Below are 16,078 nucleotides of genomic sequence, written 5' to 3' on the forward strand. Positions count from 1 at the left end.
CTCTATAGCAAACTCACACTCTGCTTCCTAGCATGACCTAAAGCTCACACCCAGAAATTTACCAGGAGAGTTGGAATTTTTGATCACGTTTGTCTTGTCTTTTTGGGCTTCCTCCTGCAGATACAGAATACAAAAGAAACAATGAGGACTAGATCTCCCCAAGAGCAGCTCAAGAATACCTCAAAATAGCCACCACAAAGCAGTTCACACATTATGCTTTTCCTATACATATTAACACAGGTGACAACTGTAAACAGCTCTGTTTCATTGCATATACCAGTGATCTTCACACTATTTTTGAAGTGGGAGCTGCAACCGCTGAGAGGACTTGTTCTGGTGAGGGGAGGGAACGAGAGCAAACAGAGGCAGTGGCTCTGGCCACAGGAGAGGGAGAGAGAGCATGCAACTGCAGTGGCTGTGACTGTGGCCGTGGGACTAGGAACACAGGAAGCTGCCATCTCCTGAGTCAGACCATTGGTCTATCTAACTCAGTATTGTCTTCACAGACTGGCAGCAGCTTCTCCAAGGCTGCAGGCAGGAGTCTCTCTCAGCCCTATCTTGGAAATGCTGCCAAGCAGGGAACTTGGAAGCTTCCAAGTTGAGAAAGAGACAGCACGTGTGGCGGGAGAAGAAGAAGAGGAAGAAAAGGAATGCGGTAGCTGTGGCAGCAGCGGTGGTGGCAGGAGGGAGAGAAAGTGCGTGAGCGAGCATGCAGTGGTGGGACGACGGGAGCAGCGCAGTGGACATGGCAACAGAGAGAGTGTGCATGTGCGGTGGCAGGAGGGGAGCAAGAGAGAGCATGAACGTGGTGGCCAAGAGGACTAGTGGTAGTGATGTGCACGGAACCGTGGAGGTGTGGTTTGATGCCGGGGATGGGTGGCTCTTGGGGGGGCGGGGAGGGTACACTTATCCCTCCCACTGCTTTTCCCCTGCCGGCGCTTCATTTTTGCCAAAAGCCATGGGGCGGCAGCGTACCGCCTTGCCGCCCCTTCCCCTGTTCTTGGCTGGAAGTATTGCCTGCGCGTGCACCCGTCACGCATATGTTGCGCGGGCACAGGCAATACTTGCAGCCAAGAACAGGGGAAGGGGCGGCAGGGAGGTACGCTGCCGCCTCATGGCTTTCAGTGAAAACGGAGCTCCGGTGGGGGGAAAGTGGCGGGAGGAGTAAGTGCAGTCTCCCCCACCCTTAAAGAAACCCCCCCCCTCGGTGTTGAACCTTTAAGCCGGCACCTCCTTCAAACCTGTTCAGAGGCCTTTAGAATGGCCTCCGGACCGGTCCGTGCACATCCTTAACTAGTGGTGGCAGGAGGAGGAGGAGGGGGAGAAGCAAGCCAGGGGCTGCCCCTGGGGTTTGTGCGGGTCATGCAGCGAAGAACAGTGGCATATACAAATGCCTGGAAAGTCCCATTAGTGGTTCTTCATAGAGAGAAACGAAATAGCTGTCCTGACTTACCGCATTGGGGTAGGGGAACTCAAAGCGTACAAAAGCATCCAGGTCATTGGGAGCTATGCCTGAAGAGGAAGAAGAAACCAAAGACTATTTCAGCCAAAAATTAGGTCTCCTTTTTGATTAAAGGCCTACAAGTTAAAAGTATAACCAGAAGCTGCTCTCACAAGCATCTCCAGCATGAGAGCTGCTGCTCACTGTTCGCTTTCAGGCAGATGCCAGAGCTTGTAAAAGCCACAAATCTTCAAGTCACAAATGCTACAGGATGGGACATTCGCATGAAGGGAGATGCCATGCACATGAATTTTCTCGATGGACTCCGTTTGCATGCCACTTTAAAAGTCACTTTAAAAGTCTCTTCCAGGGCCTGAAAAATGAGCTTTCTGCACTTAAACTGGTGTGCAGTGCTGGCCTTCATACATGATGATTTGTGGGACCTTGGAAATCAACATATGCATCAGATAGTGTCCTGGAGATTTGTGGAAAGAAACTGCAAGTGAAGGTATTTTATCTTATGTATGTATATCCCACTTGCATAATCGATTTATTGGATTTAATCCATCTGTTTTGCTCTGGTCTGATGACTAAATGCAAATAAAATCAGTACATAGTGATATATATATATTCCTCTTGTGGTCTGTCAAAGCAGCTAATAGCATATTTTTAAAAAAATTAGTAACACAATAAAACATATGATTAAACAGAGCACGGAAATCTCTTGGCAAACTATTTCCAAACTAGAGCTTGTTTACACTGTAGGAAGAGCAGCTTGTTTACACTGTAGGAAGAGCAAATGGAAGAAAAGTGCAATAACAGAATGGCAAGTGAAATCATACTGAAAACTTAAAATGTATCAATGATTATCTCTCAAACTCAGTCTATTTGTTTCTGAAAGCAAACCACACACAGTAGAGAAGTGTGGGAATTATTCAAAGTGGGTCAAAAGTAGGAGAAGGGATGATAGGAGGAGAGCTGGTCTTGTGGCAGCAAGCATTAATTATCTCCTTTGCTAAGCATGGAAGCCCTGGTTTGCATTTGAATGGGCAACTACATGTGTGAGCACTGTAAGATATTCCCCTTAGGGGATGGGGCCCACTCCGCGAAGAGGTCCTGCAAGCTTGCATGCAGACGGTTCCAAGTTTCCTCCCTGGCAGCATCTCCAAGATAGGGCTGAGAGAGATTCCTGCCTGCAACCTTGGAGAAGCCGCTGCCAGTCTGTGAAGACAATACTGAGCTAGATAGCTCTATGGTGTGACTCGGTATAAGGCAGCTTCCTATGACAGGAGAGAAGAGATGGGAAGGGAGCTTCTTGACACGCCTCCAGGGTGAATACCTATAATATTTTGGGGACTGGAAATGCCCAAGTAATACACCAAATCCCCTCCCCGACTGGCACCTTGAACTTCCAAACAGGATTGCAAAAGTGGTAGGAACTGTGTACTCTCTATAGACAGTCTCCCAGTATTGGCATAGAAGCATCCTAGGTGCATGTCATTTTCCTGGATGACGGTCATACTCCCTAACTCAGCCTGGATCTCATAGATTAACAGGATTACCAACCCTGTCAAGCTCCTTACAGCAGCAGCTGCTGTTCTTTCTATAGATCTTTCTCCTCTTCCCATCTTACAAGCCAGACAGCTTCTTTGCTACTGCAGTGACAGATCTCTCCCATTCATCTATTTCTATATTCCTTTCCAACTGCAAATACATAGTTCAAAGGTTTCTTTAAAAGTTCATCACTTCTCTGTTTGCTGTGGTGCATGCTTGTGAGGGATTTGCTCACACATAATTAACAACAGAGTGCTCTTTACGGCAGTATTTCTAAGAGCTGCTGCAATTCTCAACAGGATGGAAAGCTGAGCCAGCAGCCGCCAATCAATTTTTAGGAGTTTCCCCCCCTATAATTTTATTATTGCTTTGACACTGTTAGCTGGAGTTTCCATTAAGGCAGGTAGGCAGGAGCTGAACGAATAAATAAAAGAAACAATTCAAGTTAGCCACACTAAAGAGGGGTGGCCGGGATAAAACTTCCGTTCTGGCTGCTGCTCTGCCAACCTCCTGGGAACTGCCTCCTGCATGGATAGACCACTATAACAGCCCTTGAGAGCATGAGCTTAATTTCTTCCATTGCCTTGTGCTGTGGTGGTGGGGGTTTGGACATATCACCGCTCCAGAACAAGACAACCTGTTACAGCCGGGCAAGGTGGATGTGTTTGCTTCCAAGGATTGTTTCAGGTATTACACAGGAACAAACCTGGGCTTGCCGCAAAGGAAATGGACACTGACTGAACAGGGAGCGTCATCCATAGCTGTTGTCTCTGACAAGCATACCTGTATGATATACAGGTTTTCAAATGTCTGTGTTGCATTCATACTCCCAGTTTAGGTGTACAAAAGTATGAAAGGGCCTTTAAGTCAAAAAGATGGGCTAAATAGGGATGTGCACGGAACCGGTTCTGCCCGGGAGGCTTTAAGGCACGGGGGGGGAGGGTGTCCTTACCTCCCCCCGCCATGTTTCCCCCTCCGGCAGAGCTTCCAAAACCACTGTCACAGAGCAGCTGTATATCCCCTTGCTGCCCCAGTCAGCATAATATTGGAAGTGTCCAGTGCACATCACACACACAGAGACACGTACGTGTGCCAGCCCCTTCCGGTATTATGCTGACCAGGGCGGCAAGAGGGTATACAGTCACCGCATGACAGCAGTTTTGGAAGCAGCACCAGAAGGGGAAATGCGGTGGGGGAGGTAAAGACACCCTCCCCATGCCTTTGAATCAGCTCAAACACCGATCTTTCGAACTGGTTCAGTGGTCTGTGACTAGACCGCCAAATGGTTTGCGCACATCTCCTAAATCAGGTCATTGCCGCCTACGTCCAACACACAGATATGCGAACATAAACCTCTTTTTTTTGCTGTCTCCCCTGCCCCCCAGTATACCGAGGTCGGGTACCAATTACCTGACCACGGGTATGTGAAACCACAGATGTCGGGTCTGCGATTAATGAGGTTCTCCTGTATTATGCTGGAAATCACATGCAAATTTACTCCAGTGTATGCCACTTGAAACCAGTGGGTTTAGGGCAAAGTAACTCTCCATAATGTTGGACTGCAGGGCATGGTAGTATATCAGTTAGAAAAAGTCAGTTTTTTAACCGATTAACGATGACAATGTATATGAAATACTCTGAAAATTTGGACATGTGATTTATAAGAACTAAGTATTTTTATTCCTGTACTTTCACTGTAATACTAATCTGTGGCAAAATATCATAGTGGAGGCAGCAGGAAAAGAGCTGACATGTGGGAGAGAGGAGCAGAGTTAGGAGAGGAAGGAACTGCATGATGAGGTAGCAGAAATAGAACAGCACTGTATTTTCAACAGAAGTGTATTTTTGTAGGAGAAAAACTAAATTCTGTGACTCATTATTTTGGAAAAAGAAAGTGTGCACAGCACTTTCTGCAGAGATGTACCAGGGCTTAGGCCTGTGTAACAGTATGCCCAGCGTTTAAGGGTATATTCTTAATTGTTAAAGGGAATGTAGAAGGGAAGGATGTATAAGCTGAATTTGTTCAGTGATAAGGAACATGTACTTTCCACATACTGAGAGGGACTTCCCCTCATACTTGAAATTAAAATCACATACTAGGGTGCCCCCCTCCCCCATTTCTGAAGGTTTTGGGTTTTTTTAAGTTGAAAGTGGACACCCATCTATCAGGGATGCTTTAGCTGTGGATATCCTGTACTAAGCAGGGAGTTGGACTTAGATGATCTTCAGTCCCTTACAAACACAGCATTCTATGTGAATAATATCGATCGCTGGTTGGTTCCTTGTAACGTGTAATGCTAGATTAAGTTGCATAGAATCCAAGTGCATTTTCCAGAAAAGAGACAGATGTGGGCTTCACTGCCAGCCATCTATGTCCAAAGTAGCGATGAAAAAGGAATTAGCCACAGGACAGGATATTGTACCATGCAGCATGGAGGTAGAGGCTACTTAACCCATTACTTCTGTGTCATTTTCCTGACAAATTAAATTCCCTGCTATTTAACCTTCATTTGCTACAATAGCACTTTTGGGATTAAGCAGCTGCTTCAAGGGAGATGGAATATTTGGTGGGGAAATGGCATGGGCCAAGGTCCTATGCAGTTGCTACTTGAGAGTAAAGAGATGCCTCTGACTACATTATGACATATTTAATATCATGTGTCGTTTGGTCTGGGGAGTAGGGCGGGAAACAGATACCGTATTTACCCAAATCAAAAATGACTCTGAATTTTAGATGACCCACTTTAAAAAGCAGAGGTTAAGTGCAGGATATGCCTGCAATTACTTGAAAGGAACAGGACTGAATTTAAGACAACCTCCTGATTTTTAGTATCAAAATTTTGTGGGGGGAAACCTAGTCTTGGATTCAGGTAAACACAGTATTCTATCTACAGAATAATACATGGAAATAGGATGTTAGGAGGGACCAAATTTTGTAAGAAGGGCTGAGAGAAAAAGGAATGGAGTATTGTCTTATATATCAGCATTTTCCCATTTCATTGGGACAAATCTTAATTAATTTTGGATATTAGATTGTTTGAACTTCCTTGCTGCCCCTTGAGTCCAATGAGGGCCAGTCAAAAGTTGCCAAGAAACTTGTAAGCAGGGCATGAAGGCAAGGGCCTCTCTCTGTCCCCAGGATCTGGTTAATCAAAGGTATATTGCCTTGAATCGGAGCATTGGTTTCACTTACCGTGAAGTCTTCTTCTGGTTGGTGTTGCCAGGAACACCTCTGGGTTATCCTTCCCTACTAGCTCCTAGGCAGGACAGATTTGATTTGCCAATAAAAATCGGCTACGCCTCCTTGGGGCTAGGGAGATAACCCCGCCCAGTTCTTTCGTCCGAGAGACATATACACACAGTAGGAAGTAACAGGTAAGTCAGAACCATGAAAAAAACCAGATACTATAACAAGAACCCTGAACTAAGTGCTCGGAAGGTCTATGAATACTGGCCTGGGAGCACCAACAATAACTGGTTCGGAAGAGCTTGTGCATAGCTTTAGGGAGCCAGAGGACAAAACACCTCTATCAGGATGAGGCAAGGAGCGCCAAACTGGGTGGGTCGAGGTGTCCCTGGCAACACCAACCAGAAGAAGCCTTCACGGTAAGTGAAACCAATGATCCGTTCTCGGTTGTTCCCAGGGACACCTCTGGGACATACCACAGCTTGGCCAAACAGGGCGGGAGCGCTCCAGCCTATTCCTGAGGGAGAACCCGCTGAAGCACCCTCCTGCTGAACGTGGCCTGAAGGGTAGCGTAGGTCTCGATTTTATAATGCCTGGTGAACGTGGAGGGCGTGGACCAGGTGGCGGCCCTACAGATGCCCTGAGCTGGTGCATTAGAGGAAAAAGCGGCTGCGGTGGCTGCAGCTCTGGTTGAGTGTGCCGAGATGTCTGATGGTGCTCTGACCTGCTGTGCTTCGTACGCTAATACGATGCATGCCTGGATCCAGCGGGCGATTGTGGACGAAGTTACTGGGGAACCCAAGGACCTCGGGTGAAAGGAGACAAACATCTTGTCTGTGGTCCGAAACGATGATGTGCGCTAAATATATTTCTTTAGGCATCTACGGACACCTAGGTTGTGCCACAACTTCTCCCTCTCCTGCACTGGATGGGGGCAGAACGATGGGAGGAAAGCATCCTGAGACTGGTGAAAAACTGAGGCGACCTTTGGTCTTACAAAGGGGTCCGGAATCAGCCTAACAGCTTCCTTGGAGAAAATAGAGAATGATTTGTGAATGGACAGAGCCCTCAGTTCTGAGACCCTCCTTGCCGATGTTATCGCTACTAGAAAGGCCAATTTGAACGACAGCACCTTGAGCGGAATGTCAGCAATCGGTTCGAATGGCGACCCTTGAAGTGCCTTTAGGACAATATGCAGGTCCCATGACGGAAAACGGTGAACAGTTGGGGGGGGGGGCAACAGTGTTGCTCCTCGCAGAAAGTGTTTGAGGTGCAGGTACATTTGCCAAGTGTCCATCCTGTTCCCTGAGATCAAGCCTACTAGGGAGGCTGCTTGGCACTTTAAGGTGTTTGGTCGTAGACCCTTTTCCAGACCTTCTTGTAGAAACAGGAGGAGGTGTTGCAACTTGGCGCTGCCCCTAGGTACCGAGTGATGGACCGACCAACGAAGAAAAGCCCTCCACGTACAGTTAGTAGAGGGTCTACGAGATGCCAACATGGTAGTGATGACTTTGGCTGAGTAACCAAACTGCTTCAGAGTTCGCCGCTCAGTCTCCATGCGGCAAGCCTTAACCATCCCGGATCGGGATGTAGAACTGGACCCTGTGACAGCAGGTCGGGAAGGACTGGGAGTTCCCACGGAGCCTCCGTGGATAGATGAAGGAGCTCTGGGAACCAAGGCCGTCGTGGCCAGAATGGAGCTATGAGTATGGCTTGGGCTTGCAGTAACTGTACCTTCCTCAGGACCCTGGCTAGCAAGGGGGTTGGGGGGTAGGCGTACAGTAGGCCCTCCGGCCATTTGGTCGATAGAGCGTCCGTGGCCATGGCCCTCCTGCATGGGAACCTGGTCATGAACCGAGGCAGTTGGGCGTTCTGCGGAGAGGTGAATAGATCGACCACCGGGGTTCCCATTCTCCTTACGATTTCTCGGAAGATAGATGGGTGTAGTGACCACTCCCCTGGATGAACGTCCTCCCTGCTGAGCCAGTCTGCCAGCACGTTCAGATCTCCCTTTAAATGATGAGCCATCAGTGAATTGAGCTCTTTCTCTGCCCAATAGAGCAGGAGAATCGCTTCCTGATGTAATAATTTTGAGCGGGTCCCCCCTTGAAAGTTTATGTGTGCCTTTGCGGTGGTGTTGTCTGTTTTTATTAAGACATGGCGCTTGCGAACTGTCGACTTGAACGCTAGCAGCACGAGTCGAATGGCATGGAGCTCCCTCCAGTTGATGCTGTGCCGTTTTCCCCCCTCTGTCCACAGGCCCTGGGCCGTTAGGCTGAGGCAGTGGCCACCCCAGCCCCTGTCGCTGGCGTCCGGGGTTACTATGATCTTGGAAGGGTCCAGGAACTCCCTCCCTTGGAGCAGGTTCCCCAGGGACAACCACCAACGAAGTGATCCTCTGAGAGTGGGTGGTAGCCTCAACCTCACCTTCTTCCACCGTGCAACAGACTGCTGGTGAGGGAGCAGGAACCACTGGAGGGGCCTGTAGTGTAGATGGGCCCATAAGACAACCTCTATGGTGGAGACTATCAGACCTAGGAGCCTTCCTAGGGACAACAGCAAGGTCGACAGGGACAGCAGGATCTCTTCCCTGATGGTCTCGAAACAGTCTTGTGGAAGGAAAAGCTGATCTCTCTCTGGGTCGATAACAATGTCCAGGTGACGGAGCTGGTGACTCAGAATGAGTTGGCTCTTTTGCTGGTTGATCATGAAACCGTGGACTTCTAGCTCCGAGACTGTCACTGAGATATCTCGTTGGGCCTCTGAGTAGGTATGCGATTGGACGAGCAAGTCGTCAAGATATGCAAATAACCTGACCCCCTGCAGCTGAAGACGCGCCACCAGAGGGGCCAGGACTTTGGTGAATACTCTGGGAGCGGACGAGAGGCCAAACGGAAGAGCAGCATATTGGAAGTGAAGGCCTGCGTACTTGAAGCGTAACAGCCTTCTGCTCTCCTGGTGGATCGGAATATGCAAATATGCCTCCTTGAGGTCGATAGATACTAAGAGGTCCAGGTGATGCAGGGCCTCTGTGACCGACCTTAAGGTCTCCATGCGGAAGCGCTCCCGCTTTACCCATTTGTTCTCGTATTTTAAGTCCAGTACCGCTCATCTGGACCCATCCCTTTTGGGGACGGTAAACAAAATAGAAGAGACGCCGCCCCCCCTTCCTGGGCGGATGGGACTGGTTCTATTGCTCCAATTTCCAACAGGTGACGAATCGCCTGGGACATGTCTGCATGTTTTTGCAGACATGCAGAACAAGATCTTGAAGTTGGAAGAAACCTCTGGGGAGGGGGGGCATCCAGCTCTATTTTGTAACCGGTCCGAATGATCTGAAGGACCCAATTGTCTATTATGGAGGACTCCCAGACGGGGAGAAAGCCCCCCAGGTGGTCTCCCAGGAATCCTAAGTGAGAGTCAATGACTTGTCTTTTGCTTGGTTGCAGGGGGCTGTGGCTTGAAGTATGGCTGGCCCCTGTAAGAGGAACGTTGGCGTCCCCAGGAACCATGCTGTTGCCTAGTGTCTCTATCCCGGCCCCTGAAGGGCCGAGAGCCTCGAAAGGGCTGTGACTGAGAAAACACCTTCTTAAAAGAACGGTCGGGCTTGCGGCCAGCCGAAGGCATGGTCTTGCGCTTGTTGGAGGATTCCACTAGGACGTCCTTGAAGGTGGCCTCCCCAAAAAATTTGGTTGCGTCATAGGGCATGGCGGTGAGATTACTCTTTGACATATTGTCGACTGACCAGTTCTTCAGCCACAGGTGGCGACGCCCTAGCACTGATGCGGCAGCTACCCTTGAGGAAAACCTGACGGAGTCCAATGTAGCGTCCGCTATGAAGGCCTGTGCCTTCTGCACCTTGACCAGTTGCTGTCTCAGCTTGATTGGGTCAGAGGGCGTATCATTGAGGAGATCGTCTAGCCACAAAAGGGAAGCCCTTGCAGCCATAGAGGCTGCGGTGGCCGCCCGGGTGGACAATGAAGAATTATCATGTGCTCTCTTAAAGGCAAGCTCAGCCCTTTTATCGGCTGGGTCCTTTAACGTTACCTCACCGTCCCGTGGGACCAGGGAATTGGATACCAACTGGGCGATGAGAGCATCTGCGCAGGGCGTCTTGAGTAGGTCGGATGGCTCCTGCTGGTAACAGTAGAAGCGGTTAGTCACCGACATAGGTTTCCTATTGGCTGCTGGGAGCAGCCATTCCTGCTTAACTACCTCTGTGAATAGGCTAGGGAAGGGCAGTAAAATGTCCTTAGGCTTTGCCCTTGGGAAAACTATCTCCCCTTTGTCAGAAGCGGCGGAATCGATGGTTGCGTCCTGATGCAGGCCTATTATCTTAATAATCCAAGACATTAATGGATTGTAATCCTCGGCCACAAATAGCCTTTGCGAGACCAACATGGCCTCATTTCCTCCCCTCCAGACCACTCTCCTTCCTCCCTGTTGGGGGGTTCTGGATCTTGTGGCAAACCTCCTGGGTTGGAGGGACTATCCCCTGCATCAGAATCCGAGGCCTGGGGTGCCCTTGGTTTCGTGGGTCTGGGATTAGATGGGATAGGATCCCCGGAGTTATGCTCAGAGAGCTCAGAGGAGTGAGGGCAGGAGGGTGTGTGCTTTGTAGGCTTTAACACCTTTTTATTTTTAAGGTGTTTTTTCTTTTCTTTTGCCTTTTTAGGTGAGGGGCTCTCTTCCGTACTGGAGGAGGAGTTCTCAGAGGATGAGATGGTCCTTTTCCTTTTCTTATATTTTTTCTTCTCCTTTTTAGCAGGCCTGACCTGGTATACTGTCTCTATGATGGCGTTTTTGAACCACGCCTGCCATTCGGGTGGTACAGCCCTTGGGATGGCTATGGTAGGCTTAGAGACCAAAGGGGCACTAACCCCTGACATGCTAGCTTATCATGAATTTACATTCACAGAATCCCGAGACTCCCCTGGTACCTCCCTGAATGGTGGCTCCGAACATGAGGTCCCTGGTTGGGAGACTTCAAAATGGCCGCCGCTCCCTCCTTTCGCGCCATTTTTGCTCTCTCATGCGCCATTTCGCGCTCCTGTGTCAGCGAGATTTGTCTTATCTCCGCCAATGCAGGTGGCGGATTAGCACAAGAGTCTCAAAAAATGCAGGCAATTTTCTGGGTCTAAGGAGGGAGTTTGCGCCGCGCGTCTGGCTGCCGAAGTGCGCGTCTCACGGCCTGAAGGCAGGAGAGCGGGGGCAAACTGAGAGGCGAGCGGCGCGGGCGGCTCTGAGGCGGCCGTCGCAGGCACCAAGGCCGTCGAATTGGCCGATCTGGCTGAGGAGCCTGAGGGGTAGGCAAGAGACCCTCTCTAGGCAGGAGCAAGCCAAATGGCTTTGAAGTGCCGGGACCAAACGACTCTTGGCGGGGCCCACATGGCACTAAAACGAACCTTCCCCTATGCTCAAACTCCATACAAGATAGAGCGGGGCGGGAGGGTGGGGGGGAGGAGGGAAACGAATGAAGAAGGCCAATAACGTCTTCTTCTTTTTTAAAGGAGAGTGGACAAAGGTGGACGAAGGAGGACGGAACAACGAAAAAACTCACGACAGGATACTAAAATCTAGTGAATAATTGCGGAGCCGAAGAAAACTTCTGCCTGGAGCTGAGCGAGGACAGAAAGAACTGGGCGGGGTTATCTCCTTAGCCCCAAGGAGGCGTAGCCGATTTTTATTGGCAAATCAAATCTGTCCTGCCTAGGAGCTAGTAGGGAAGGATAACCCAGAGGTGTCCCTGGCAACAACAACCGAGAAGTGCAAGTTCTACTTGCATAATATGTTATATAACAACCAAAGCGGGGGGAAAGCACATTCTGGAAAGGATGAATATTGATAAGAAAGGCTGAAAGTAGTCAATGACTTAATTACTGTTCCTTGTTGTAACAGATAGTTAGCATTCCCCTCTCCTCCAATGCTATTCCCAGACCATCCTTTCCTGCTGGATTTATTTTGAGGTGATAGCAACAAAAGGCATGGCTCCTTCTCCCACATTCTCAGAAACAAGAACCATTTCCTGTTTTACCTGGAGGAGCTGGCAGGTTGATTCCTTTGACTATGGAAAGAACCATGTCATTGCTGTTCAGTTCTGGAAAGATCCTGAAAGAAAAGGAAGTTCTATCGAATATCTGCGGTGTTGTTGTTTTCCCACAGGCACCAACTACTGAATTGAGGGCCAGAGAAATTGGAAAGCTCAGTAACACATGTTGGTGTCATTGAAAAGTTACTGCCACTTCTACATATAGAACAACTTCTGGCCATTACACCAAATCACACAGAAGTTAAAGAAGTACTGGCTGCTTTTATCTACAAGGATATCAGGAATGGCCAACTTGTATATTTCTGAGGTGCTACTGTGTTCTCCAGACAGTGGTCTGGAAGACAGAAATGTTTTACCACACAAAGTTATCCCCCACCATTATTGTGTGTGCGTGCACACACACGATGGACTCATTTTTCAGATAAAAAATTGTCAGCAAAACATTTTAGAGCCTCCTGATTAAAGTCTGGTAAGGCTGGCAGACACCACATAAAACTAGATTCAGCCTATCAGTTGGCCATCCTTGGCATATATCCTGTTGGCAAACATGTCAAGCCAGGCAAGCCCCTTACCCACCAGATCAGTCAATATTGCTCAGCATTTTCACCGGCTATCCCACTGACAGTCTCCATCTCCACCCATCATTTTAGAAATAACACTCTTTTTAGAGTTCACAAGTCTAGAGAGTAGATCTGTCTTTGTATAAAAAGGTTGCGCTGAAGAAGAATTGAGGCTCAAAAGCATGTTGGGGTGCACTCAAAAATCTTGGTTTGCCCCATTTTGGATTTTGGTCTCCGCGATTCCAAGAAAAGCCATTCTGCACAGACAAAGACTTAAGTACCATCCTTCTGACTAACTATTAGGAAGGATGACTGAAAGGTGTTTGGTTTTCATATGTGCATCTTGCCCAATGGGACAAACAACAATTTGCTGTGTTGGGGGGCGTCCATTTCTATTTGGAATATGGCACATGGGGGAAAGGGTTAATCTGTCCCCAATCCCCACATTCCCAGAAACTGCTGTTTGCTGTGGAAAACACACACACACTCTCTCTCTCTCACTCACTCCAGTCACAGGTCTCCTGCTATTTTGTCTTGCTTTACCATAACAGGGCAAGCAAGAAAGACCACTGCAAGTAAGTGTTGGACATACTTGACAACACTGAATGTCCGCTGCTCATAATGATATTTTGGCAGTGGGAATCCCTTTGCGTGAGCTTGCTTTAGGATCTCCATGTTCTTTTTGCAGTCTTCAGCCATCTTCTCAAACCTGGAGTGGGAAAGACCAAAACAGATATCTAGTTTATAGGTTGTATTTACGGGCCTTGATCATTTACCCCAGTTATCCTGCACCGTGCTTGCTGAGTGCATTGCATAACAATTGGCTAGCAGATTAACGGCACTGTTTGTGCTAGGTGGGGTGTGGGTTACATCACATACAGTGATAGCTGGATTCAAGGCAAAGCAGTCATCCCATCACCTTTTGTTGAAATGGTCGAGGACAGACGGAACATTTACCCGGAGATAAAATTGCCAAGTGTCAAAAGACCCAAGTACTGATGGATGTGCAAACTGCATGAGGGCATATGAAACTGGGTGTATGGGAATCCCAGTCCCTCCTCTGCAGGAGGACTATGGGGCCATGTGCCCCAGTTGGATAGGTGCCTAACCTTCCCATTGCTGCTCCTCCTCTCCACTAGGACCTTCGCCCGCAGTACAAAAACTTCTGCTATTTTATCCATGAGGAGGTAGGCATGTGGTGGCAGCAGCCAGACAGGGAAGAGAGATTCGGCTTCATTGCCAGGTTGACAAGAGACCCTTGCAAGAGAGAGACGGATGTCTGCTGGAATTCCAGGGAGCTGCAGAGAGTATGTGCAACTTGCCAGGAGCCATTTAAGGATTATGGTGCAGCAGGCCAAGGAGCGTCCACCTTGGCTGTGCCAGTAATTGGGCCTGAACCCTCTTCCCTCCCTGCCCACAAGGACATACCCCCTCAAAGCATGAGGCCATGCCCCAACATACAATCTACACGTGGTGTGGGAAGAAACGTGCCTAAGAACTGCCTTGTGGAATCAGATCACAGTCTGTGTAGTCCAGAACAGTTTCTCACAGTGGCCAGTCAAATTCCTCTCAGAGCTCACAAACAGGGCAGAAAGGTGCTGGCCCTCCAGCCTGTTTATCCCCCAGTATCTGGCACTGAAAGGTATACTGTCTCTGTACATGGATGTTCTGTATAGCTATCATGGTGAATGGCTAAGTGAATTTGTCTAATCCCTTTTCAAAGCTGTCTAAGTGAGTGGCCAACATCACATCTCACGACAGCCAGTCCAACCTTAATCCTACATAATGTGAAAAAGTGCTTCCTTTGGTAGCTCTTGAAGCTACAGCAAATCAACCTCCAACTCTAGTACCCAGGGCCATCCCTAGGAGGGTATGGGGCTGGGGACAAGAGGCCCTCTCTCTCAGCCACACTCGTCCTTTGCCACGGATCCTTGTCCCCTGCTCTTCAGTAGCGCACACAGCACGAAGGAGTTCAATCACCTCCCTCCTCGTTCTAGCAAGGAGAGGGGCAACCCAACTTCCCAGCACCACGTGAGCTGGATACGAAATACTTAATCAGGGCACACGTGGGCCTCTCATTTAGTATCCATGTGGGGCTGAGACGTTCGACCACCTCTCTCTTTGCTCGAATGAGGAGGCAGGCAATGGAACACTTGAGAACTCGTGTTGGATACTGAGAAGGGGAGGCAAGGAGCAGAGGATGGCAGAGAGCGTGGGGGTGGCTGGGCCTGACCGTGGGGCCTGGGAGAGCGCAGGGTTGGGGCCCATCGCCCTGCCTAAGTGACAAGCCTGCCAGTACTAGGGTTTAAAAAAAAAATCCATTGATATGCTCTTAGTCATTATTTTATAAACCTCTAAATTGGCACACTGTAGATGGCTTTGAGTTATAACAGCAGGTTAGGGAGAACTCTGTCAGCTGAAAGAAGCAGCAGGAATAGGCAGGCTATGTTGGGAAGCTGCTGCCAGCGAGAATTTAGAATTTTCTACTTTCGTTCAAACTGGGCTTTTGGCTGAGCAACAACATGAAAACCTTCTGTATAAAAGAGTCAACTTGGACACCAGCAAACAGAAGCAGTATTATTAGAAAACAGCTAGAACTGGAAGATTCCCAGCCATAACAAACTGGCAGATCCTGGGACAGAGTGCAATCTCACACAGATGTCTGGGAACAAGCAAACTGTTTTGAGAACAGGGCTAGACAACAGAATGTTCCACATCAAATAGCAGCTAACAGGCTCTAGCTTAGCGATTGAGCAACAAAGGGAAGTGCAGGAGAAAAACAGCTGCCTGTCACCATCCTTTTAGGCCAAAGTCACTAGGCTTGACTTTAAATCACTGTCTAATTTGCGGCTTATGTTGAAGTAAAAATAGCAGCTGCACTGCCAGGAATCCAGATAGAAACCACGGCATAAATGTAGAGACTGTTTAACCCTTTAACTCTGCACTGTTTTCCCACTGAGAATCCACCCTGAAACTGTGGCTGTTGGCATGGGGGGGGCATAGCAGCATCTGGAGGGGAGGTTTTTGGCAGGAAAATGGTGTGGAATAAAAGGGTTAAACACACTCTTCCTTTGCACTGCTGCCCCTGTCCAAATCAGGCCCCCCCAATGCAACTACTGTTTTTATTTTAAGGAAAACTCCATCCTGGAGAAAGACAAACTAACTTCGTGTCTAGTTTGGAGCTAGGCGATCGGCGATCTTCACACGGATATACCCTCTCTCTAGTTCCCCTGCTTTGACCTTTTTGTACTGGTCATCTCCCACAAGAATGCAAGACTCAGGCCTGG

The 16,078-nt window shown here is 48.8% G+C and overlaps 1 protein-coding gene across 5 annotated transcripts in view; it reads right to left on the minus strand.

The window, feature by feature from the left end:
- Positions 1-16,078, minus strand: part of CC2D1A (coiled-coil and C2 domain containing 1A) — a 74,948-nt gene that overhangs the window by 14,878 nt on the left and 43,992 nt on the right. For all 5 annotated transcript variants that reach the window (XM_053296458.1, XM_053296459.1, XM_053296460.1 and 2 more), the window contains 4 exons: positions 13,384-13,500; positions 12,217-12,290; positions 1,454-1,512; positions 63-114 (listed from right to left, as the gene is read on the minus strand). In XM_053296458.1, coding sequence (XP_053152433.1) covers positions 63-114; positions 1,454-1,512; positions 12,217-12,290; positions 13,384-13,500 — 302 coding nt within the window. The remainder of the gene's footprint in view (positions 1-62; positions 115-1,453; positions 1,513-12,216; positions 12,291-13,383; positions 13,501-16,078) is intronic.

Source organism: Hemicordylus capensis, chromosome 2 (genome assembly GCF_027244095.1).
Source record: "Hemicordylus capensis ecotype Gifberg chromosome 2, rHemCap1.1.pri, whole genome shotgun sequence".
In the NCBI taxonomy this organism is placed as follows: domain Eukaryota; kingdom Metazoa; phylum Chordata; class Lepidosauria; order Squamata; family Cordylidae; genus Hemicordylus; species Hemicordylus capensis.